Below are 24,575 nucleotides of genomic sequence, written 5' to 3' on the forward strand. Positions count from 1 at the left end.
AGACGCTCGCTTCTTATTTTCGTGCACTTATTTACACTATACATTTTAAACTAGACCTAAATATATGCTTAATACCAATAATTCCTAGAAAGTAGCTGCTTCGTAAGAAATTATGCAAAAAGGAATACAATTAAAAGTACGCATTAAGAAGTATTATTAATTCGACTACACTGAGATGTCGTGTGTATGAGCTCCAGGTTTCAATTTATTTTGTCTATCTCACATTTGAAATTGACCCAATATCCGAGAAATCCTCCTTTTTCTGACTTGGGGTTGTTATTCTCGTGATTTGTTATTGTGGAAAGGTCTGTTTTACTGATACAAATATTTATTTATTTATTTTATTTAATGTGTGTCTAATTTTAATGGCAATGACCATAAGTTGTGACCGCCGCATCATAATAAGTAACGGATTATAATTATTACTTATCAATACGAAATAATATATACTAAATACGGAACGAATGACATTTTCTAGGTCAGGGGGCCTACTCTAATTCAACGAAAAACGAAATTTCGTCCGAAACTTCGCAGATTTCATACTACAATTCTATTTATTGCGAACTTTCGTGAACAAAAAATAACGAATGAAATGAAGATAAATAAATAGGTCTTGATATGCAATTAAAAATTTCAAGTAATTCTATTAGTAAATCAATAAAACCGACGGCCGAAGATTAAACGAAACTTCGCTTTCGAGAACCGGAGTAGGCCCCCAGGTCGGCCCAAGAGAGGAACGAGTATGGTGTTGCCAATAGTAAAACGTAAAACAAAGACACATCAGTTATGTTGCAATAAAATGTCAATAAATCCTTTTTCTCTTTGACGTTTGTGACTCCTCACTACACTGTTAAAGTGCACCTTTTTTACACACTTTTTTATAGTAATCCAAAATATGCTTAGGTAAATTGAAGTTGTTGTTTAAAGAAAATAAATCAAATACAGGCATTAGTCTTACAAACTTACATTTATTAATTAAAATATTTTAACAGCATTATAACAATCGGATTACATTAAATAACAATGAGATCTTTCGTCTAGAATTAGTGGTGGTACTGGTGGTGGTGTTCAGGAACAATGTGTTTGGCGTGACCCTCACGCCTGACGTTAGCGTTGAATCTGTAAAAAGAAAAAGAAGCAACGTTAGCAAATATTACCCATCATTAACTTTTGCATATTATATCTAACAAGAGTAAGTTTTTAAACTCACCCAGTCTTCTTGTCAGCGTGGTACTCCACGATCCTGACAGTACCGTCGGGCTCGTGCAGACTGTACACGCCCTTCACGACGTCACCGTCGCGGGACTCATGTTGGGACTTCTTGTCACCGGTGTGAGGGTCCTCCACTTTGTACGCGAACTCATACTTAGGGTGGGACTGGAATATCATTATTTTTGTATTAGATAAAATCTATCCTATTTTGAAGTAGAAAAAGCTTAGATTGCATTGAAGCATTATCTTACATAGTACTCGACGTGTTTCTCAGTGGCTTTCCCGTGGTACTGCTTGAGGCTCTGTGAGGAGGAGGCGTGGTGGTGGTGCTCGTGGTGGTGGTCTTGAGCAGCTACAGCTGCCACTGCGACGGCAACGAGGAGTACCTAATAAAGTAATAAGAAATGAAATAAAAATACGTTTAAATTCACGTAATTAATTTAAATTTTATGAAACTTGGAAATGTTCAATAATTATGAGAAAATAGTAATAATTACTTTGGTGAACATTTTGATTCTTTGAGGTTGTTTTGCTTTGAATGCGAAGTGATAACTGATAAATTCACAGAATGACATTCGTATTTTATATGAAGCATGAAATTAACTGCCGCTGTTGATAAATTAAGCAGGTTTTACTCCATTTTTACTAATGAAGAGGTTTAAAAGCTCGAAAACCTTGACAAAGCTGTTATAATTTAAAAAGTTACTTTCTTTATGTGGCAAGTTTTTAATACAACAATGATAAGTAATAAATAAATAATTAGTATTATTATTTACAGTAATGCAAAATAAATATATACCTATGAAAATATTCTTTTTCCACTTTCAGGATGAGTTCTGAAAGTCCATAGCTAATTCTTGTAATGGTTTCTTAACTATCATTTCGCTAAAAACATAATAAAAAACTATTTTAAAGATTACATGTATTGTGAAAATTTGTATTTATCATATTATTAATATTTTTTTATATACAAAAAATCTAACAATGTTTATTTTGAGTGATACCATGGCCTCCCAGAAAAGCGATGTGAAACAACGCTTGTGTTGTATTTCATCGTGTGAGTAAAGTTAACTCTCCAATCTCCCTAATGATTCCCTCCGGCCGTAACGCACTTGTAACTACCACGATTTTTTCGGGTAACCATAGGCGGCACCGATTACTTACCATGAGGTGATATGCACTTTTACCGGCTTATCACATAAAAAAATTACTTACATTCGTAACCAAAGGCACGTGCTATAATATCGCTCGAGGTCATCTAGACCTTAACCGGAGCACTTATTGCAAATCCAACAAGTTTGGTGATAAACTGGCTTTATAACGAAAACTGTACAATACAATTTATTACTTTATCTCAAACTTGCTTTTTAGGGCTATATAAATTCGTTGATTTCTTTTGAAAATTATCAGTCAATTATCAGCTTAGCAAGCAAACAAAACAAAAAATAATTCAAAATGTTCACCAAGGTACAAAAATATTTAAAAATCTAAAATACTCGAGTATTATGTTACTAACTTAATCTTCCAAGTTTATAATTATTAGCATGACTTAATTACTGTAAATAAAATAGATAAAAGTTGAATATTTGACAAAACACATTATGATCAATAATAATAAATAACTAACACATTGACAGCGCCCATTTACATAGAGCTTTAGTTTTAACCATTCAATTTATGTTTTTTTTTTTCATCAGATCATCCTAGCAGCTGCAGTGGTAGCGGTAGTCGCGGCGCGTCCACAGGACGGTCACCACCACGAGCACCACCACCACGCCTCCTCCTCACAGAGCCTCAAGCAGTACCACGGGAAAGCCACTGAGAAACACGTCGAGTACTATGTAAGTTGCTTTGTCTCACACAAGATGATCCGACGAAGTTCATAATCACTTTATTTGTTGTCATTACTATTTATCTTTTCCAATATAAAGTACTTATATAATTATAGCATACAGTAAATCATTACTTTGCAATGCTTTACATAGTATTTAATGTTTATTTTTTACAGTCTCATCCCAAATACGAGTTTGCGTATGAAGTTAAGGACCCCCACACCGGTGACCACAAGTCCCAGCATGAGTCCCGTGATGGTGATGTCGTGAAGGGCGTGTACAGTCTGCACGAGCACGATGGAACCATCAGGGTTGTTGAGTACCACGCTGACAAGAAGACTGGGTGAGTGCATTTATTTGTATTTGAAGTCATATCTCCCAAACAAATAATATTTATATTCATTTCCATCATCATCATCATCAGCCGAGAAAAGTCCACTGCTGAACAAAGGCCTCCCCCTTAGCCTCCTTATTTCCATGCGTAAAGTAAATTAATATCAAACTATAATAGGACAGAAAGTTTATTCATGAGCAATGCTGATCATTTACCCCCAGGTTAACCATCAGCTTGTTTCCTACTTTGTCTCATAAAATAACAATGGCCTATGAATCTTAGTGACCCACTTCGTTTGCTCAAAGACGCATAACTTCTCTTGGCTTTCGATACGAGAATTTTCCACGAATCTGACTATTGTCACTAAATCCTGCATTTTTTACAGATTCAACGCTAATGTGAAGTTCATTGGTCACGCCAAGCACATCGTTCCTGAACACCACTCCCACCACTAACTCTACAAACCTAAACCTCGTTATTGTTGAAAACTGTTGTCGTTGTACTAAGTTATCGTTATTGTTTTGTATTTTAATTTATTATTTTATTTATGTACGAGTATATTATAATTAAAATATCATTGGTGAAAATAAATAGATAAGTCTGTAATATAACAATCAATTTGTTTCTTTTAAATCCTTTGTAAATATGATGCAATGATGTAAATGTGATATTTTATGGAATGGCAAAGTGCAAATAGACCATTTGCGTTGACTTCCCGACACCCAAGTAATTACAGTACCCGTTCATCGGACATCTATATTTTAGACTTGATTATGTTATGAAAATTTCTTAGTTTTACTATAAAAGGATAGTAACTAATAGTTACAAACTAAAATGTCGTGTATGATATGATGATATATAAGTGGTAAATACCTATGTTAAAATAAAAATAAAAATTGGGTATTTTCTCAATTTATAATCACATTATTTTATTCAGTACAAAGAAAAACATAATTATAAACTAGGCTTATAATAAACTTATTACTAAATGAATATTATCACAGCACAATCAACATTCTGATACTAGGTTATCTACATTTTCTTGTGATGATGTTTTGTTTCATGATGATGATGTTTCTTCGGGATTATGTGATGTGTTTTATGTTTCACCGTTGCGTGGAATCTGAAAAAAAAACATAAAATTAAAATAGTAAAATACAACGTATCATAATAATTATCATTCTGTGTGTGGGTGTGTAAGAATCAGGGAGACATGTGTGAAGTTATGTATGTGTGCATTATCATTCTGATGATTTGAAATTTGTTAGATTTTTTTTTAATATTATCCATATATTTATTTAAAACACTCTAAAATTATATTTTTAAACATTACTTATAAAAATAAAAAACAAAATAACATTTAAAAATATAAAAATAGGAGCCGACCGGTAGCGGGAGCATGGTCCAAGCTGCCGGTGGTTAGGGCTCAAAAGACAGAAACCTCCTCACAATGCGTGCCGTTTCGAGGAGTACTACCTTCTGCATCAGGCCCTTGATCCATCCGCCCAACCCCAGCCTTCTAAGGTGGTTGTCGAGGCTGTTGGGTATTAAACCGTTGGCCGACACGACTATCGGCACAACGATAGCCGAATCCACATTCCACATGTCGACAACCTCGTGAGCCAAGTCAAGATATTTTATTTGTTTATCTTTTTCAGCTTTCACGAGGTTCTCGTCATGAGGGATGGTGATATCGATTATCATCGTGCGGCGCGCTTGTCGGTCTATCACCACTATATCAGGTTTGTTGGCTACAATAGTCCTGTCAGTGATGATAGATCGATCCCAGTACAACGTGATATGGCCGTTTTCGAGAACTGGATCGGGCGCATACTTGTAGTATGGAACCTCAAACTCAACAAGTTGGTAGTGCAAAGCAAGTTGCTGGTGGATAATCTTGGCCACCTGATTATGTCTATGCAAATATTCACCATTAGCCAAACGACCACAACCAGAAATTATATGTCTTATGGATTCACCAGGACTATGACATGCCCGACATATGTCAACGGTCCCATCCTTAATAATATATATCCGGTAGTTATTCGTAAGGATAACTTCGTCCATAATTGCACAGACAAATCCTTCAGTTTCTCCAAAGAGATTACTGAATCGTAGCCAAGATACGGACGCCAGAAAATCTACACTGGGTCCATGAAGGGCCCGGAAGAAGCGTCCATGGAGCTCCTTGCTATGCCATACCTCCTTGCGGTCATTGACGCTTAGTAACACAGGTTTGCGCCAGTTCTCTTTTGCTAAAGATAGTGGAGTGAATCCATTGTCCACTGCCGCTACTTCTCGATGCATACCCTCGTTTACTTTCAGGAAATATTCCCTGAGGTTGCACACCTCACGGTTATGAAGGGTCTTAGCATTTAACAAGCCTCGACCCCCACACTTCCGCGGGATGTACAACCTCATGATCGATGAACGAGGGTAATGCATACGATTTGCAGTCAGCAGTGTGAACTTTTCAGCACTTTATTCAGGCGGCCAAAGAAGCGTTCCCGTAACGATTGTTTCATGTCCGGTCCATTAATGCCTAATCCCTCTGACATACCCAGGTACTTGTAAGTATCATTTGCGGAGAGCGCTCTTAGTTTTGTGAAATCTGAGAGTTCTAGACCCTCAGATTCCACAATCCCTCCTCGCTTCACATGCATGACAGCACATTTATCTACTCCAAATTCCATTCTGATGGAACTACTAAATTTTTCAGTTATTTTCAGTAGTTCCATCAGTTGTTTGTTATTTGGAGCAAACAACTTGAGGTCATCCATGTAAAGCAAGTGGGATATGACTAGACCCCTTCTCCGTAAAGGATAGCCTAGCCCTGAAGCCTCTAATAAAGTACTGAGAGGATTCAAGGCCAAGCAGAACCATAGTGGGCTCAGACTGTCTGTGTTTTTAATATTATTGTTATTGAGTATCTTCCAAGATTCTGTTACTGTATCTGACTGCTGCAAATGTATGGAAGACCTTTGACTAGCATTGTGGAGGGTTTCCAAAGTATTTATTAACAATAGTGTTCAATATTCTAGCCATATTCAACTCACCCACTATGCTTGTCAGCGTGATACTCAACTCTTCTGACTGTACCACCAGGTTCATGCAATTCGTAGTATCCTTTCACGGAGTCTCCATCACGATGTTCATGTTGAGATTTCTTGTCACCAGTGTGGTGGTCCTCCACTTTGTACCCATACTTGTACTTAGGATGAGTCTGGAAAACAAAAATGTATATTTTATTGTAGTAATAGTCCACGTAATATGATATACAAAAAAACAAAATATTTCTTCAGCGTTTAGTTACCAGGAATAACTAAAAAAAGAAACTACTTAGGCTTCTTTACTATGTACTTAATATTTTTGACTTCATGTCGCGGACGCTGAAGCTTACCCATTTATCATTCAACCTTATCATAGAAATCTGTATATTTAAAAATCAATCGCTGTTCGTTAGTCTCGCTAAAACTAGAGAACGGCTGGATCGATTTAGGAAATGTTGGTCTGAATTATTTGTGGAAGTCCAGGGAAGGTTTAAAAAGTGAAAAAAAATGTTTGAGGCGGTATAAAGTTTGCCGGGTCAGCTAGTCACTTTTAAACGAATCTAAATCATCATCATAATAATCTAAAATCGACAATACTCACATAGTAGTCCACATGCTTGTACTTATGTTCAACCTTTTTATGAGGGTCATGTTTGCTTGGTTTGTGGTGTTCAATGATGTACACTTTCTGTGCATGGCCATCGTGTCTGAGGAAGTGCTGTGAGGAGAACGCATGCTTGTGCTGCTTGTGCACTGTCACGGCTTCGGTGACCAGTGCCAAAACGCTTAGTGCACATACCACCTGAAATATATTGTTAAAATGTAAGAACACCACATTTCGTTTATTTGTTGAATGTGCTAAAGTTTTAATAAAGGAATGTTTTGGGCTGTCTTATGATTAAAAAAATTCTAAAGTTATGACTGCCTCTATACTAGGCTACTGAAGGCTGAAATTGGTATACAACTCTCGAGATTCAGGCATAGGACTTTGTTTTTAGGCAAAGAGTTTCATAGGTGCACTTTAACTCTAGGTTTCACCTTTCAAGAATAAAAATACACAGAAGTATTGAGCTATGGTGAAAAAATCAGTAGTCGACACTTTATAAACAAGACACTCCACAAGATACTCCAATTTATTGACAAAAGACACTGCACTTTTTGAACGTTCACACACATTAATCTAAGAACTTATTTAATTTTATTACCTTTAGCACCATTTCTACTGTTGTTTACACTAAACACAAAAATAAACTGATCTCTACTTTTTCTAAACAACGACTTTTATATCAATATGATATGTGTAATCAAAGCAATTATTGCATTAATATTAGTTTGGAATTGGTGTATTTATGCACGAAACGTATAAAACTATTTGTAATGCTTTCGTAAAAGTAAACCGATACGTCTGCGAAAGTAAGTCTAGATTTATTATTTGATTGTTCATAAACCGTTTGTTATTACTAATGCTGTTGCAAGGGTGCAATAAATGATTTATTTTTATAAGCACACGTGATTCAGGGGAGTATAGTTACTTATACCTGAGATAATTTTGACTCATAATTTGTAAAAAGATGATCATTTGTAATTATCGATAAAAATATTTTGGATATTTTAAAGATCCTTGTTTTTGCTTCTGCCCATGTAGTCGTTGCAATTTATTTATTTATGACGTCATTTACTTATTATATAGATGTACAGGTACCACCAAATCGTCTCAATCGCAATATATCTTCTTCCTCCAATTTCCCCTGACGCCATCACCATCATTTATATAACTCCTTTCTCTCATACAATCTTAAAAGGCTTGAATATTCATATTGTTATAAAAACGTAGCTCTATTATCTTTTAAAGCGATTAGTCCAGTTACCTAATTAAATATAGCTAGATACTCAAGTCTACTGTATTTTTCAGGGTCTTTATAACGAAATAAGTCAGGATTACGTACCATAAAAAGAAATATACAAATAAATGTTAAAGTAAGATATATTTACAGACAAAACAATCAACAATCTTTGAGGTAACTAAATAACAATCAGTAGAAGTACTAAGGAATCAGTGGTGGTGGTGGTGTTCAGGAACGATGTGTACGGCGTGACCTTCGTACTTCACGTTGGCGTTGAATCTGATGACACACAATATAAAAATTTATAACAACTGTGATCCTTCGTTTGGTCATATTTTTATTCGCAAAGTTATGAAGGATCATGTTAGAACACTCACCCAGTCTTCTTGTCAGCGTGGTACTCCACGATCCTGACAGAGCCATCAGGCTGATGCAGACTGTACACACCCTTCACGACGTGACCATCACGAGACTCGTGCTGGGACTTCTTGTCACCGGTGTGAGGGTCCACAAGCTTGTACGCGAACTCATACTTGGGATGAGACTGCAATAGGTATAATTGTGTTAGATAAAAACATTCCTTATTTAATTTAGTACAGTTTAAACCGCATTGAAGCATTATCTTACATAGTACTCGACGTGTTTCTCAGTGGCTTTCCCGTGGTACTGCTTGAGGCTCTGTGAGGAGGAGGCGTGGTGGTGGTGCTCGTGGTGGTGACCGTCCTGTGGACGCGCCGCGACTACCGCTACCACAGCAGCTGCTAGGATGATCTGTATAAAGATTTATATATTTAGTAAAGGTTAGATAGGTACTAATAATATAGTTGTAATAAAGTTCTAGTTCTGTAAAGTTGAGTGAAGGCAGTTTTGTACCTTGTACATGTTGATGATTTGTATTGTTTACTCTTGGAGTACCAAATAGTGAGTGATAATTTATCAAAGAATAATTTTGCTTTTTATACACTTCAATAAAGGGATTGGACGAAAAATTTTCGCAATCTTAAAAATATTTAACCTGTTCGCAGTATAGGCCTCATTTTGGATACTTTATCTCACCTTGATACAGTATCGAGTTAATTAATTCCTTTCTTTACGGCCAGAGCGTTTACCTTCATTCATCAAAGTTTTGAAATAATAAACCTGCATTTAAACCATTATTATATCATATTACATTGTCTTACATTGTAATAATATAGTAATATGAACAGACCATATGAATTCTTTCGTTGCAGCTGTATTTATTTAATATTTGATGATCACTTTATTTACGGTCTTATACTGTTACAGGTACTCAGAGTTATTTAATGCTTACGTAACCTATTTATTTAATTGAATAAAACGGAACAAGAACCAATTAAACTACTAGACACAATGAAAGAAAAAAAAATACAAACTTTTGACACTTAATTATCATTCATCTCTTTGGAAAACTTCAAGCCGACAAAAATATCTTTCACCCGAAAACACGTCACACTCTGGCTTTGAATCCATGAATCAACTTAAAAGTTTTAATGAGCGCGGTAATGAAAACTTAGCTTTACTGACCATTCTGTAAGATGATAAAGCAAATGACTGCAGCTTTCTGTTTCAACAGTAATTGTCAGGAGTAAAAATACGAAGGAATTCCACATGCAGTTTAGGAGCATCACCAATTCGACTGTATATGATTTCCTAAATTATTGTAGGTGTTAGCAATTTTTTTCGGAACAAAACAGTGAAGGTAATTGATTAATTATATCAGGTTTAAAAGGACCTGAGAGAGAGTAATAGAGAGTAGTATGCAGTTTAAGAGTACTTGTTCTAAAAAGTGGAATAGTGGTCTTAGTTCATTTATTTATTTTGATATCACTCAATGACATGTCACTAGTATTACATATTGGAGTTCTCGATTTTAGTTCACATAAACCAGTTTTTGATATTACATTACTTTAAAGCAGTTATTTAACCAAATGAATGTCAATGCCCTTCACCGAAGAAAGTAAAGAGTCAATTAACTCAGATTTACTTCTTTACTCAAGGTCAGTTTTAATTTACTTAAACTGGACTAACACGTGTACCTACTCATGGCGTTCTGTGTTTTAAAAATATTGTGTATAAAAAGGGATAATATTTCCAAAGAGACTATCAGTCACTTGCTTACATTCAAAGAGTAAAGAAAATAAATAATTAAAATGTACAAGGTATTCAATCGAATTAAAAATCATTAATTAATAGCAAAATAAAATAATATTAAGATAATTTTGGACTTAATTTTAACTAATTTCTTCTCAGGTTCTTCTGCTCGCTGCTGTGGTCGCGACGGTCGCTGCGCGGCCCCAACAAGGTCACGACCAACACCACGGTCACGGTCACGCCATCTCCTCGCAGAGCATCGTACTGCACCACACTCACGAGACCAAACACCCTGTACACCATGTAGAGCACCACGAGGAACAAGGCAAGCAAAACGAACAGAACCACCACGATGAACACCATTATGAGCAGTACTATCACGATGACCACCACCACGAACAGAACCAACACGATGATCACCACCACGAGCAGTACCAACACGATGACCACCACCACGAACAGTACCACCATGATGACTCCCACCACGAGGAACAGCATCACGAGGAACACCATCACGAGGAACACCACGGCCACGCCTCCTCCTCACAGAGCATCAAGCAGCACCACGGACATGGCACCGAGAAGCACGTCGTCTACTATGTAAGATAATAGTCCAGTTCATTGTTTAACCTTCTATTGACACAAAATAATGCCTTACAGTGTTCTATAACAATGTATTTCGTGTTACAGTCCCACCCTAAATATGAGTTCGCCTACAAAGTGGAGGACCCTCACACCGGTGACAAGAAGTCCCAGCATGAGTCCCGCGACGGTGACGTCGTGAAGGGCGTGTACAGTCTGCACGAGCCCGACGGTACTGTCAGGATCGTGGAGTACCACGCTGACAAGAAGACTGGGTGAGTAATACATAACGTGTGATAATAAAAATAAATATTATAGTGTGCGATAGAATGAACTAACTATTTATTTCATATCAACAGATTCAACGCCAACGTTAAGTTCGTGGGTCACGCCAAGCACATCGTTCCTGAACACCACCACCACCACTGATTCTGATCTCAATTGTTAGACGACCTCATTGTTGAACCTTACGTTTTAGTCATTATTTATTTTGTTGTCGCAAGAATTTGTTGTAAATGTAACAATTAAATATATTATTTCTCACTTATATGTTGGTTTTAATAATAATAACTTTTTTACTTGTTAAATTAACTATCGTCCAACTGCATTTATTTTCCTATTGGGACCATAAAAGAAAACCAAAACCAAAGTGTATCCCCTAACCAAATATCCCTGTCGTAAGTTACTTAGAACTGGGTTATCCTACAGATTCCTAATAATCTATAATAAGTATTGTAAATATATACCAAATAATTAAAAATAACGGTCAATTAATGCCAAATTATATTGCAGCATCAAATTGAGTTATTGAAACAGATAGTTCAAGAAACAAGATAATGAAATATCGAATCTATCATTTTTAGGGTTCCATGGCAAAAAACGGAACGCTTACACATTCGTCATTTATTTCCAAAACTGTTTGGCCTACATAGTTAAAACTTTGTGGGTTGATATAATATTCTGGTAACCGTTATTCGAATTTGTATAAAAATTAATAAATTTTAAAATTAAAGGGGACCCTCCATACATGAAACTAATAAAAAAAAAATAATGATAGGACTTTAAAAAAGACATTAAGGTTCCTAAAACCAGTTATCGTCAAAATCAATTGTTTGAAAGATAGACGCTTCCAGTGGAAAAATGAGACAGTGTCCCCCCTTCCTCTAACTTTTAAAATAAGTGAGTGAGAAAACTAAAAAAATATATGCTATAGATTTCAATGGAAACTTTCAACGAAAATTGGTTTGAATTATCGAAATATATTCGAAATATCATTATTAGTTTTTAAGAAATAATTGATTTAAAAAAAACGCAAATAATAAAACTTTGTCGTTCAAACAAACACTATGAAAAACCAAGTTATTTTATTACTTTTATATTATTATGTCATCTACTTGCTACTACGGAACCCTTCATTGGCGACTCCTACTCTCACTTGACCGGTTTTTTTATCTCAATCTAAAATCGGTGGCTCGATTTTTGACATTAGTAATATAGAGTTTTTTTTCGAAAACATGATTGTAAGTTCAATATTTTGGATTGAGATAGGTTACCTATTAATTTTGGGTGTTAGAAAGCAATAAGACTAATCGTTTTGGTTATAAATACTATTTATATATAGTATATTTTAGAGTACCTACTCGTCGTAGTTTGGAAATTAGTAATGAGTTTATCTTTCCTTTCATTAGAAAGCTTTAGAATTATCTAAAGCTCTAAATTATAATCTATTTTGCTAAGGTCATTTAATAAATACACATCAAAGATATAAGACAAAGAAAAAATTTGAAAAAAAATACCAAACCTTTTTGTCTTATTAATTTAATAAAAAACATAGATTTATTTTACTTGTTAGGTACTATTACTACTTACACACACTACTATTATTAAAATTCTGTTTGGTTTAGTAGAAATGTCAGGATTATATCCATGTTATATGAAACTAGCTACTTCCGCGCGGTTTCACCCGCTCTGCTTGGATCCTGTTAATCGTAGTGTTTTATAGCCTATAGCCTTCCTAGATAAATGAGCTATGCAACACAAAAAGAATTATTCAAATCGGACCAGTAGTTCCGGAGATTAGTGCGTTCAAACAAACAAATAAATAAACAAACTCTTCAGCTTTATAATTTTAGTATAGATTATACTATTTTGGGACTTCACAAAGAATTTAAACCCTCTTTTAAAATCTTATGCTAATTAAGTATAAAAAATAACTGTTATATGAAATCATTTCACATACTTTTAATCGCAAACACTATAATCATAATAAATTAATAATATGTTTTTTAAAGCAAAAGTGAATAATAAATAATATATATTCATAAAAAATCTTCTCCTAACAATATCGATTTCATTGAAAAAAGTATTAACGAAATCAGTTAATCAAGATAATAGGAGATAAGAGAACATAACATTTCATGGTGGATATCCCATCCACTCGCACGAAGCGCTTCACTTCAAGCTTCCTGATGGGTATAACCTGGGTGTCTTCAAAGCCCAAGTGAATAGGTTGCTTATGGGCAGTCGTGCTTCATCGTAGGCCGCATCATCGCTTACCATCAGGCGAGATAGCGGCCAAACGTCGGCCTATTTTACATAAAAAAAGAAGGGTTTGGGAAATTAGACAAACTCTGGTTTACAAAGTCAATTACTGTGGTAATTTGATACTGCAGTATCGTTTGTCATCAATTGACCATTATTTTAAATTAATTTAATATATCTTACATTAGTTATTATACAACTCACTAACTTATCTTTTATGGTCCCAACAGGAAAATAAATGAAGTTGGACGATAGTTAATTTAACTATGTACTTGTTTCAACAAGTAAAAAAGTTATTATTATTAAAACCAACATATAAATGAGAGAATATATTTAATTGTTACATTTACAACAAATTCTTGCGACAACAAAATAAATAATGACTAAAACGAAAGGTTCAACAATGAGGTCGTCTAACAATTGAGATCAGAATCAGTGGTGGTGGTGGTGTTCAGGAACGATGTGCTTGGCGTGACCCACGAACTTAACGTTGGCGTTGAATCTGTTGATATAAAATAAATAATTAGTTAATTCTATCGCACACTATAATATTTATTTTTATTATTGTACGTTATGTATTACTCACCCAGTCTTCTTGTCAGCGTGGTACTCCACGATCCTGACAGTACCGTCGGGCTCGTGCAGACTGTACACGCCCTTCACGACGTCACCGTCGCGGGACTCATGCTGGGACTTCTTGTCACCGGTGTGAGGGTCCTCCACTTTGTAGGCGAACTCATATTTAGGGTGAGACTGTAACACAAAATACATTGTTATAGAATACTCCAAGACATAATATTTTGTGACAATGAAAGGTTTCAGAATGAACTGGACTATTATCTTACATAGTAGACGACGTGCTTCTCGGTGCCATGTCCGTGGTGCTGCTTGATGCTCTGTGAGGAGGAGGCGTGGCCGTGGTGTTCCTCGTGATGGTGTTCCCCATGGTGTTGTTCCTCATGGTGGGAGTCATCATGGTGGTATTGTTCGTGGTGGTGGTCATCATGGTGGTACTGTTCGTGGTGGTGGTCATCGTGATAGTACTGCTCATAATGATGTTCATCATGGTGGTTCTGTTCGTTTTGCTTGCCTTGTTCCTCGTGGTGCTCTACATGGTGTACAGGGTGTTTGGTCTCGTGAGTGTGGTGCAGTACGATGCTCTGTGAGGAGATGGCGTGACCGTGACCGTGGTGTTGGTCGTGACCTTGTTGGGGCCGCGCAGCGACCGTCGCGATCACAGCAGCGAGTAGAAGAACCTAATAAAATAGAAATTAACATAATATCTAAGGTAACAATTTGTTCTGTTTAATTTTTAGAACATAAAAATTTTATAATAACTATCGTGAAACATACTAAATTAATAGAAAATAACGGTTCAGAGTCAAGTCACACGTGACTTGAAACTAGTGGAGATTTTTACAGTTATTTACATGAGTAAATATTTATATTCAATTTATTTAAAATCATAAGTATTTAATTCAAAACCTTGTTCATTTTAATTATTTATTTTCTTTACTCTTTGAGTATAAGCAAGTGACTGATACTTTTTTGGAAAATATTATCCCTTTTTATACATAATCTTGAAAGACTAAGTAAGAACACGTATTTAACCAGTTTAACTAAAAGTGGAATTATTAATACTGACCTTGAGTAAAGTGGTAAATCTGAGTTAATTGACTCTTTACTTTCTTCGGTGAAGGGCATTGACATTCATTTAGTTAAATAACTGCTTTAAAGTAATGTAATGGCAGAAACTGGTTTATGTGAACCAAAAACGCAGAAACCTATAAATAATTCGTAGTGGACCTACATGAATTTGTGTGAAAGGGTAGAACATTTAGATGACATATTAAATGCAATATCTAAAATACAAATAGAGCCATCACACCACCACGCCATCACATAGGGGGCCCAGTAGGGCTAATGACCAATACGGAGCCGCAGAAATCTTACGGGTTGTTCAAGCCGTACGCTTGAACAGCAAGAATATTAACGGGGTGATTTTTAGTCAGTATGAGTCTGACACAGTCCTCCCGCTCTGAACGGGCGGGAGTACTACTCAGTCCCAACTCCTGATCTATGCCTGAGCTACGATATACGACTAAACTTTGATAGTTCTGGAGATCGGATCTGAGAAGTATACTTTATTTACAAATATTATTAATTATGAAGATGAGTGTGTTAAATAGGTATTTCAATAAATAGATAAACCAAGCAAACAAACCCAAACAGGTCGAGATGAAATTTTTTTTTAAGATCATAATTGCATTTGTTTGTTCTATTATCATGTCCCTTTTTTAAGAGGGAAATCATCCAATGACTTCACCCACACTGGGCGAGGCGAGAGAGCTTACTGGCTGAAAACCACCCCGTTTCTACTCCTATGTTTCGAACCAAAGCCCCGGTAAACCCAGTATGTAGTCCACAGCTCCGGATATTATTATGTCCCTGTCGTACTTTAGAATGACATTTAATAAATTGAAGAAGTTTACATCAACATTTTGTATGGAATAATAACACTAACTGGCATAACGAAGCATTGTTATTCATACATGAGTATAATCTGCTATATTACAACTCAATGAGACGTAGGTTTGGGAAGGTGTAAATTTACAATATGTTACAGTTTATGCATATGTTTTCCGAAAATGGCGCAGGAGATATAAATCTGGGGGCACGGCAGTGCCCCCGCCAAGACGAGCCAAGCGAAGCGCAAGGGCACTTTCTACCTTTTCTCGAAGCGGTTCGTCGTATTTTTGAACATTCATAACTTGAGTTTGGGTTATACCAGATAAACAAAATTTTCGGGATGTGATGTCAGTGGTAGACTTAATAAACCTTTAAAGTTTAAATTTTTGCATAGCTCTTATACTTTAGATTTTAATGATATCTAAAATACCCCGATTTCGTTACTCACTCACTCACTCACTGATGATCAACAAAATTTTTAAGGTACTGCCTGAAGTCCTAGAAAACTGAAATTTGGTATGTAAGCTCACGGCCGCACGGACTTTTTGCTATTCGTCATATGGGCTTAAGCTTAAGGGTCTCAGCACACATATGGGATCGGAAAGGGATCGTCACCGTATCGCCTCGAGCCGTTCAGAATGGTTTGTATTAAACTCCGTACTGCAACGCACACTAATCGGAATAATAACGTAATCACCTCGCCTCGGAACAGGCTCCGAACTTGAATTCCCGCGCTTACGGCTCATCGTCCCCACGCTTACGTTTCTCCGTCCCCGCGCTTACGTCTCTCCGTACCGACTAACTACCGTGTTAGTCTAGTCGGTGTCGCCTAGCCGTAGCCGAGTTGACGTACAGGCGCTGCTGATACGCTTTCGTTACGTGCATACGGTAGGTTGACGCCTGGTTGACAGCGAGGCGAAAGGCGTTACGGTTACGATCCCTTTCCGATCCCATATGTGTGCTGAGACCTTAAAAGTCCACGGTTTGCACGCCTACAAACTTGGATCCACAATAGATCTGATTACTTTTTGACAGTGCGAGATATATGGTCTCGTCTTGGCAACATTTAACATGAATATCAACCGAAAAAATATTCACCGAAAAAATATTCAATGATTGCAAAAAATATTTTGGTTTTGATCCATTAAGGCCGTACTAATTAATGTCTTAAATTACCTAATTGTAACCTGTTTGGTGATTCCAAATCTAACCAATAATACTAAAAAACATGTGTCGTCCAATAATGAGTTCTAGCCGTCTCACAGTGTAATTCATAACCAGGTAATGAATAACTTCACTTCTTTTTCACTAGAATAAAACTATTCACTAGCATAAAATTAGGTACAATTTCCAAAATAAATGAAGTTGTAAATTCGTTTCTAATAAAAAATAACCGTCGTGTTATCATTGGGCAGTGTTCAGAATACAGAAAAAATCTACAGATATTTATTCCAGGTATAGGTATGTAAGTATATTATAATGTTATTAATTAGCAACTTTAGGGACCTTGGACAGACCCTGCACAACTGTAGAATAAAATCTGTCTCCAATATCCTATTGGTATGCACCCTTTATAAGAGCACATGTACATGAAATATGTTTTCGTCGTCGTTTGCTTTGAGTAAATTTACGGTTAATCTCTGAAATTTAATTACGTATCTGTGGATTCCTTTACTACAAATAGAACAATAAAAAAGAAAGCGTATAAAGTGTGTCATTACAATATTACAATTCTATCTCGTTTTATTCAATGACTTCTGCCACCTTGGGCGAGGCAAGAGGGAGTGTGACTAAAAACCACCCAGTTCCAACTCCTGCTTTTTAAGCCGGAGTCCCAGTAAAACCGTTAGATAGGTCCGCATCTCTGGATCAGAGAATTCTATATCAGATGCGTGCTGAAAGGTGTTAATGTGTAGGTAATATTAACATTGTACTAGCGTCTACTCGCATTTCCGTGGGCAGAATGCAGTTTATATTATTATAGTAAGATTAGGCATTAAAGCGATACTTTTATGACTTATCATATACTAGAAAAGAACTAATAATCTTTAGAAGGAACTGATTATTATTTTTTACATTACTAAAATCATTCCAATTCATTCCTTTTTAAGAAAAAGAATCGGTTCATTAATATTGACGACTGGGACAGTTTGCCAAAAAAATCACCTGTTTTTGTGTTGGGATTGTAAAAGTTAGAATGGAAACATAGTCAGTAAGATCATAAATAATTTAATTGTTACATTTATAACAAAACTCTTGCGACAACAAATAATGACTTAGACATAAGGTTCAACAATGAGGTCGTCTAACAATTGAGATCAGAATCAGTGGTGGTGGTGGTGTTCAGGAACGATGTGCTTGGCGTGACCCACGAACTTAACGTTGGCGTTGAATCTGTTAATATGAAATAAATAATTAGTTCATTCTATCGCACACTATAATATTTATTTTTATTATCACACGTTATGTATTACTCACCCAGTCTTCTTGTCAGCGTGGTACTCCACGATCCTGATAGTGCCATCAGGCTGGTGCAGACTGTACACGCCCTTCACGACGTCACCATCACGAGCCTCATGCTGGGACTTCTTGTCACCGGTGTGAGGGTCCTCCACTTTGTAGGCGAACTCGTATTTAGGGTGAGACTGTAACACAAAACACATTGTTATAGAATACTCCAAGACATAATATTTTGTGACAATAAAAGGTTTCAGAATAAACAAGACTATTATATTATCTTACATAGTAGACGACGTGCTTCTCGGTGCCATGTCCGTGGTGCTGCTTGATGCTCTGTGAGGAGGAGGCGTGGCCGTGGTGTTCCTCCTGATGGTGTTCCCCGTGGTGTTGTTCCTCGTGGTGGGAATCATCATGGTGGTACTGCTCGTGTTGGTGGTCATCATGGTGGTACTGTTGGTAGTGGTGATCATCGTGTTGGTTCTGTTCGTGGTGGTGGTCATCGTGATAGTACTGCTCATAATGGTGTTCATCGTGGTGGTTCTGTTCGTTCTGCTTGCCTTGTTCCTCGTGGTGCTCTACATGGTGTACAGGGTGTTTGGTCTCGTGAGTGTGGTGCAGTACGATGCTCTGTGAGGAGATGGCGTGACCGTGACCGTGGTGTTGGTCGTGACCTTGTTGCGGCCGCGCAGCGACCGTCGCGACCACGGCGGCGAGAAGGAAGATCTGTAAAATGTTTATAAACTTAGTTGATGGATCGAATGGTATTTATTAGCTTTAATAAAAAATATTTTTTTAAATTTTGTTTTATGAATATATGATAAGTTACTGTTTTTTTTTACCTTATACATGTTGAGGGATTTTAGTGTTTTTACTTGTACTACCAATGGGTGACTGATGTCTTTTCAACTTCAATATTTCGTTTTTATAGAAACCAAAGGTGCACCACCAAAAAAGCAAAACCAGTTACAATATTAATGAATGAAACATAACTTTATGTTAAAGTTATGACTTAATTCACATGTATAATAAAACTTCAGTCAAGGTTACTTTCATTAACCAAAAACCTGATCATGAAACAAGATCATTGTGCATTAACGTATTGTGTAAGTTGTCTCACTGTCCCTTTAGGTCTTATAAAAAGTGAAAATATGTTCTCCAAGATTATCAGTCACTGCTCAGTGGTCCAACAGTAAAAATACAAACTATTCAATATGTACAAGGTACTGAGAGCATTCATTAAAATGTTTAATACATACTCTTAATAATATATTATATCAATTGTCCAGTTAAAGCATGAATAAACATTTATCATTATTTCCATAGATCATCCTAGCAGCTGCAGTGGTAGCGGTAGTCGCGGCGCGTCCACAGGACGGTCACCACCACGAGCACCACCACCACGCCTCCTCCTCACAGAGCCTCAAGCAGTACCACGGGAAAGCCACTGAGAAACACGTCGAATACTATGTAAGATAATATTTCAATGCAATTGAAACTATTACTTCTGCAAAATAGGATTGCTTTTATCTAACACAATTATACCTATTGCAGTCTCATCCCAAGTATGAGTTCGCGTACAAGGTTGTGGACCCTCACACCGGTGACAAGAAGTCCCAGCATGAGTCTCGTGATGGTCACGTCGTGAAGGGTGTGTACAGTCTGCATCAGCCTGATGGCTCTGTCAGGACCGTGGAGTACCACGCTGACAAGAAGACTGGGTGAGTATTCTAACATGATCCTTCATAATTTTGAGAATAAAGTATGACCAAACGTAGGATCACAGTTGTAATACATTTTTATATTGTGTGTCATCAGATTCAACGCCAACGTGAAGTACGAAGGTCACGCCGTACACATCGTTCCTGAACACCACCACCACCACTGATTTTATTTTAAGCACTTTTTCCTATTGACTTTTCTTGTTAATTTTAATTGTAAGTTTGTTGATTCTTGAGCCCCAAAAAGTTGTTGAAATAATGTAAATAAGTAATCGAAATAAAATTTCTTAAACTGAATAAATTGTTGTTTATTTTCTTAGACTTAAAGATACGTTAGTATGAGTAAATGAATTATACTGTACATCACCAATTAAATTACAATTTGATAAATTTTGGTTTTATTTATTAAGTTTGGACAAGGAGTTTATTTATTTAGATTTCCGATCGGATCTCTTTGAACTTAGATCTGATAAAGAATTTGTTACATTTTTGTCTGGTATCACTTGTCGTGTCATGTTGACGCATTGACAAATTGGTTATGACAATTTCTACTGAATTTACAAAATATAGAATTTGAAGAGAACACATATAAAACGCCTTCTATTTTAGTAATATTAAGTTTATTTCCATGATCAAGACAATTTTTTATATTAATGGTAGATATTGGTTCCAAGTTTTAATTATAATTAAGTAGTTACATTTCAGCCATAAAATAAGGTAATTTATTACTTTAGGTCAGTGCAACTTTTCAAAAACTTACAAACTCTCAATCATTTAGAGTTAAGTGCACCATCGTTAAATTTGTACTAGGTGCAAAGATATGGTTATCTATACCTTTCTATTCAAGAAAGTGTTTACAATACTTTTAGATTTTTGGTAAAATGAATGAAATTTATTATCGATTATCTTAAAGAATTTCTTTATCCCACAGTTCCTATTTCTCGTTGCTGTAGTAGCGACGGTCGCCGCACGACCTCAACACGGTCACCAGCAAAAACACAATCATGGTCACGTATTCCTACCACAACACATTCTATTGCACCAAACTACCAACGTCAAACTCAGTACCGCACCTATCGAAAAGCATAAGAATAATCGCCAAGATGTACTTATCCGCCACGGTGAACATAATAGTCACCGTGGTGGAAAAGTTGGACCTCATCACAAACCGAAAGAACGACTCGATCCAACCTCCTCATCAAAGAGTATCCAGCAACCCATCGAAAAAGAAACTGAGAAAGAGAGCGAGAAATATGTTCGTATGTTACAATTTAACCAAATAATAATAACAGCGCACTTTTCCTCTCAGCTTATTAATTTGTAACTGTAAATTCTGTCGCAGGATGTTCCCACTTCTCTCCAACCAGATATTCATATACCCTCTAGAACTACAATAATAATAGTTAAGTTCATTTTTTTATAATCATGAATTTGTTTTGATTTACTTGTGAACATTATTTTGCCCGCGATTTTACACGAGTCAATTCTGTTTTTTTTTAATCGATAAATAACCGCATCAATATCCGTTGCGTAGTTTTAATGATCTAAACATACATAGGGACAGACAACGGAAAACTACTTTGGTTCATACATGTAGTGATGATAAATTAATTTCCATAAAATTTATATTATATTTTCCATTTAGCCAATGTAAATAAAAGAGAAATGCGTCTATAAAAAAGTACTCCATATCCATTTGTTCAATTGCAGATGCAACCAGAGTCAGACTATGAGTTGGGAGACCCTTACATTGCTGAAAAGAAAACACAAAAAACGTCTAGCAATAAGGCCGTTGTTAAGGGCATTTACAGTTTGGATCAACCTGATGATTCTGTCAAGATTGCGGAGTATACTGATAAGAAGAGTGGTTTTATATTCCAAATCTTTCCTAGATTGGTACTTAGTTTAATAATTACAGTAATTATAAAAAAAAATCCAAGTCACTAATTTATTTATCCCTTTTATTTTATTTACACAGATTCAAAACCAACGTGACATAATATGACAGTTGCAATACACGTTTATTCCTAAACCCTGCCGCTATGAAATCACTGTGTGTGAAATGGAAACGCTATGGAATCACTTTACTGTGTGTGTTTCTTTACTATATTATCTTATGCTATAAGATTGTTGAATGATTATTTGTGTCACCTTTTAAATAGTAATTTAAATAAATAGGATTATACCTAATTTACTTTGTTTTATTGTTTTTGTGGTATGCAATTATACTCATTTAATTTAGTTGAATATTTGAGCTTGAACTAAAAATGTCATATCCAGTCGTTTCCCATATGAAAAAAGATTTTGAATTAATTTAACTGAAAATGCACCTGATATTATTGTTAGAAAGTTATGAAATAAAATCAATAATATTATGTAGAAATTCTTATATTATTTTTAAATACATTATTTACAAATCAACACATGCTTTGTTCAATAAATAACAATCTTCAAAAAGTATCAACATTTAACATATCTGTCAAATTGAACTGATTCTTAGTGGTGGTGGTGGTGGTGTTCGGGAACGATGTGAATGGCGTGACCTTCGTAATGCACGTTGGCGTTGAATCTGTTAACAAATAGAAAACAAATAATTATTTGAAAATCAAAAACGATGTTAGATAACTTTTTAGGACTTTCGATATTTACCCGGCCTTCTTGTCAGAGTGGTACTTCACGATCCTGACAGAGCCATCAGGCTGATGCAGACTGTACACGCCCTTCACGACGTCACCATCACGAGCCTCATGCTGGGACTTCTTGTCACCGGTGTGAGGGTCCACGACCTTGTACGCGAACTCGTATTTGGGATGAGCCTATAAGAAATTATTAATATCATTATAGATTTCATTTACACACAAAATAATTAGAAACAAAATGACTTCAATTAGATATCCTTACGTAGTACTCGACGTGTTTCTCAGTGGCCTTTCCGTGGTACTGCTTGATGCTCTGAGAAGAGGAGGCGTGACCATGGTGTTCCTCATGATGGTGCTCTCCGTGATGTTGTTCCTCATGGTGTTGTTCCTCGTGGTGGTGGTCATCATGGTGGATCTGCTCGTAGTGGTGGCCATCATGGTGGTACTGCTCATGATGATGTCCATCATAATGATGCTGGTCATGATGTTCCTCGTGATGGTGGCTGTCTTGTTGTTGTTCCTGCTGGTGTCCCTCATGGTGGTACTGTTCTTCATGGTGCTCCTCGTGGTAAATGGGGTGCTTAATCTCCTGAGTGTGGTGCAGTACGATGCTCTGTGAAGAGATGGCGTGACCGTGACCGTGGTGTTGGTCGTGACCGTGACCGTCTTGTGGCCGCGCGGCGACCATCGTAACAACAGCGGCGAGGAGGAAGAACTGTGAAAAAATTAAACGGATTAAAATATTTACGTAATTAGAATTATTTTATTTTAATTTTTATCGATATGTGTAATAGTCTAGTCTCAAAATATTAAATTAAAAAACCATACCTTGTACATTTTGCAGGTTTGTATGTTTACTTTCGAAGTACTAAACTGTAACTGATAATATCTCAGTGCACATTTTTTCTTTATATAAGAACAATTCAACACATTAAAGGGACCGGCTAAACCAGTTTGCTGCTTATTAAGCCATTTTTTGGTAAAATGCGTTACCCTTGAGCGAGAATGTATTATTACTTCGTTACCGAAAATAAACGTGTAGTTAAAAGGAGAAAAGTAGTACATAATTTTTTATATAAATTATAATTTTTTAAATAAATTAAAACAAAATCTATTGAGAACATATCTAACCTAACAACAATCTGATACACGGTAAATATAATATGTTTTTAAAAGCTTAACAAATATATCTACGTAATTACGATAGGTACTAACCTATCGTAATTACATAGTCTCCTTTATTGTATAAAAAGGCTTCATTGCTACAAATAGAAGGTAATAGTAAAATATGACTGCCTCGTTGGTCGAGTAGTCGCAATTGCGACTGCCGGGCAAGGGAACTCGGGTTCGACTCCCGGGTCGGGCATAGTATTACTGGGCTTTTTCGGCTTTTGGCTTACCACCTATTACATTGGACTTTAAAAAACAATTGGTGAAAAGTTGGTGTACATTGGACAGTTACATTACGTGCTGCAATGTAAACCTCTAGCTACCCCTTCGGGGATAAAAGACGTGACGTTGCGTAGTAAAATTTTTGTTCCATGATTGACTTCTGTGGTGGTCACATTTGGATGTGCCGCGTCCGCGACATGCTTTCGCTTCATTCTTAGCTAACATATTCTCCTAAACTATTAGAGGACAGAACTAACAGGTACGTAACATGACTACTAACACTCCTTTTTTATGGCATGGGCGGTAAACGAGATGATAGATCACCTGATGGTGAGCAATTGGTGTCGCCGGGCATTTGGCCATTATTGCTTTGCATCACAATACCAAAAG

At 36.3% G+C, this 24,575-nt stretch overlaps 10 protein-coding genes across 12 annotated transcripts; 4 read left to right on the plus strand and 6 right to left on the minus strand.

The window, feature by feature from the left end:
* Positions 1-990: 990 nt before the first annotated feature.
* LOC118261757 (cuticle protein 19-like) lies at positions 991-1,740 on the minus strand. The gene is made up of 4 exons (XM_035572708.2): positions 1,710-1,740; positions 1,464-1,598; positions 1,211-1,377; positions 991-1,119 (listed from the first exon to the last, which is right to left on the minus strand). Exons 1-4 carry the CDS (start codon positions 1,719-1,721, stop codon positions 1,044-1,046), a joined length of 390 nt encoding a protein of 129 aa, XP_035428601.2. The 5' UTR covers positions 1,722-1,740; the 3' UTR covers positions 991-1,043.
* A 559-nt stretch (positions 1,741-2,299) lies between these two features.
* LOC118261758 (cuticle protein 18.6-like) lies at positions 2,300-3,920 on the plus strand. Its single transcript, XM_050701361.1, has 4 exons — positions 2,300-2,326; positions 2,910-3,053; positions 3,221-3,387; positions 3,764-3,920. Exons 1-4 carry the CDS (start codon positions 2,300-2,302, stop codon positions 3,831-3,833), a joined length of 408 nt encoding a protein of 135 aa, XP_050557318.1. The 3' UTR covers positions 3,834-3,920.
* A 422-nt stretch (positions 3,921-4,342) lies between these two features.
* On the minus strand, positions 4,343-7,674 carry LOC118261759 (cuticle protein-like). The gene is made up of 4 exons (XM_035572710.2): positions 7,634-7,674; positions 7,030-7,230; positions 6,435-6,601; positions 4,343-4,501 (listed from the first exon to the last, which is right to left on the minus strand). Exons 1-4 carry the CDS (start codon positions 7,643-7,645, stop codon positions 4,411-4,413), a joined length of 471 nt encoding a protein of 156 aa, XP_035428603.2. The 5' UTR covers positions 7,646-7,674; the 3' UTR covers positions 4,343-4,410.
* A 799-nt stretch (positions 7,675-8,473) lies between these two features.
* Positions 8,474-9,154, minus strand: LOC118261760 (cuticle protein 18.6-like). The gene is made up of 4 exons (XM_035572711.2): positions 9,146-9,154; positions 8,900-9,043; positions 8,650-8,816; positions 8,474-8,551 (listed from the first exon to the last, which is right to left on the minus strand). The coding sequence occupies exons 1-4, from the start codon at positions 9,152-9,154 to the stop codon at positions 8,482-8,484; spliced, it is 390 nt and encodes a 129-aa protein (XP_035428604.2). The 3' UTR covers positions 8,474-8,481.
* Positions 9,155-10,443: 1,289 nt separating this feature from the next.
* Positions 10,444-11,395, plus strand: LOC118261994 (uncharacterized histidine-rich protein DDB_G0274557-like). The gene is made up of 5 exons (XM_050701690.1): positions 10,444-10,452; positions 10,544-10,708; positions 10,871-10,984; positions 11,075-11,241; positions 11,326-11,395. Exons 1-5 carry the CDS (start codon positions 10,444-10,446, stop codon positions 11,393-11,395), a joined length of 525 nt encoding a protein of 174 aa, XP_050557647.1.
* A 2,480-nt stretch (positions 11,396-13,875) lies between these two features.
* LOC118261801 (histidine-rich glycoprotein-like) lies at positions 13,876-16,037 on the minus strand. Its single transcript, XM_050701362.1, has 4 exons — positions 16,032-16,037; positions 14,353-14,763; positions 14,094-14,260; positions 13,876-14,009 (listed from the first exon to the last, which is right to left on the minus strand). The coding sequence occupies exons 1-4, from the start codon at positions 16,035-16,037 to the stop codon at positions 13,940-13,942; spliced, it is 654 nt and encodes a 217-aa protein (XP_050557319.1). The 3' UTR covers positions 13,876-13,939.
* Positions 16,038-18,212: 2,175 nt separating this feature from the next.
* Positions 18,213-19,284, minus strand: LOC118262031 (uncharacterized histidine-rich protein DDB_G0274557-like). Its single transcript, XM_050701689.1, has 5 exons — positions 19,276-19,284; positions 18,958-19,159; positions 18,719-18,822; positions 18,455-18,621; positions 18,213-18,370 (listed from the first exon to the last, which is right to left on the minus strand). The coding sequence occupies exons 1-5, from the start codon at positions 19,282-19,284 to the stop codon at positions 18,301-18,303; spliced, it is 552 nt and encodes a 183-aa protein (XP_050557646.1). The 3' UTR covers positions 18,213-18,300.
* A 363-nt stretch (positions 19,285-19,647) lies between these two features.
* On the plus strand, positions 19,648-20,375 carry LOC118261762 (cuticle protein 18.6-like). The gene is made up of 4 exons (XM_035572712.2): positions 19,648-19,656; positions 19,760-19,903; positions 19,988-20,154; positions 20,252-20,375. Exons 1-4 carry the CDS (start codon positions 19,648-19,650, stop codon positions 20,319-20,321), a joined length of 390 nt encoding a protein of 129 aa, XP_035428605.2. The 3' UTR covers positions 20,322-20,375.
* A 315-nt stretch (positions 20,376-20,690) lies between these two features.
* On the plus strand, positions 20,691-22,189 carry LOC118262035 (uncharacterized). 3 transcript variants are annotated; one of them, XM_050701683.1, is made up of 5 exons: positions 20,691-20,810; positions 21,086-21,413; positions 21,497-21,556; positions 21,865-22,050; positions 22,133-22,189. In XM_050701683.1, exons 2-5 carry the CDS (start codon positions 21,159-21,161, stop codon positions 22,157-22,159), a joined length of 528 nt encoding a protein of 175 aa, XP_050557640.1. In that variant the 5' UTR covers positions 20,691-20,810; positions 21,086-21,158; the 3' UTR covers positions 22,160-22,189. The 3 variants fall into 3 exon arrangements, with proteins under 3 accessions (XP_050557640.1, XP_035429026.2, XP_050557641.1); XM_035573133.2 differs by having other exon boundaries at positions 21,086-21,409; XM_050701684.1 differs by having other exon boundaries at positions 20,730-20,871.
* A 461-nt stretch (positions 22,190-22,650) lies between these two features.
* On the minus strand, positions 22,651-23,630 carry LOC118261763 (histidine-rich glycoprotein-like). The gene is made up of 4 exons (XM_050701364.1): positions 23,622-23,630; positions 23,056-23,508; positions 22,804-22,970; positions 22,651-22,723 (listed from the first exon to the last, which is right to left on the minus strand). The coding sequence occupies exons 1-4, from the start codon at positions 23,628-23,630 to the stop codon at positions 22,651-22,653; spliced, it is 702 nt and encodes a 233-aa protein (XP_050557321.1).
* Positions 23,631-24,575: the final 945 nt, after the last annotated feature.

Source organism: Spodoptera frugiperda, chromosome 20 (genome assembly GCF_023101765.2).
Source record: "Spodoptera frugiperda isolate SF20-4 chromosome 20, AGI-APGP_CSIRO_Sfru_2.0, whole genome shotgun sequence".
Taxonomy (NCBI): domain Eukaryota; kingdom Metazoa; phylum Arthropoda; class Insecta; order Lepidoptera; family Noctuidae; genus Spodoptera; species Spodoptera frugiperda.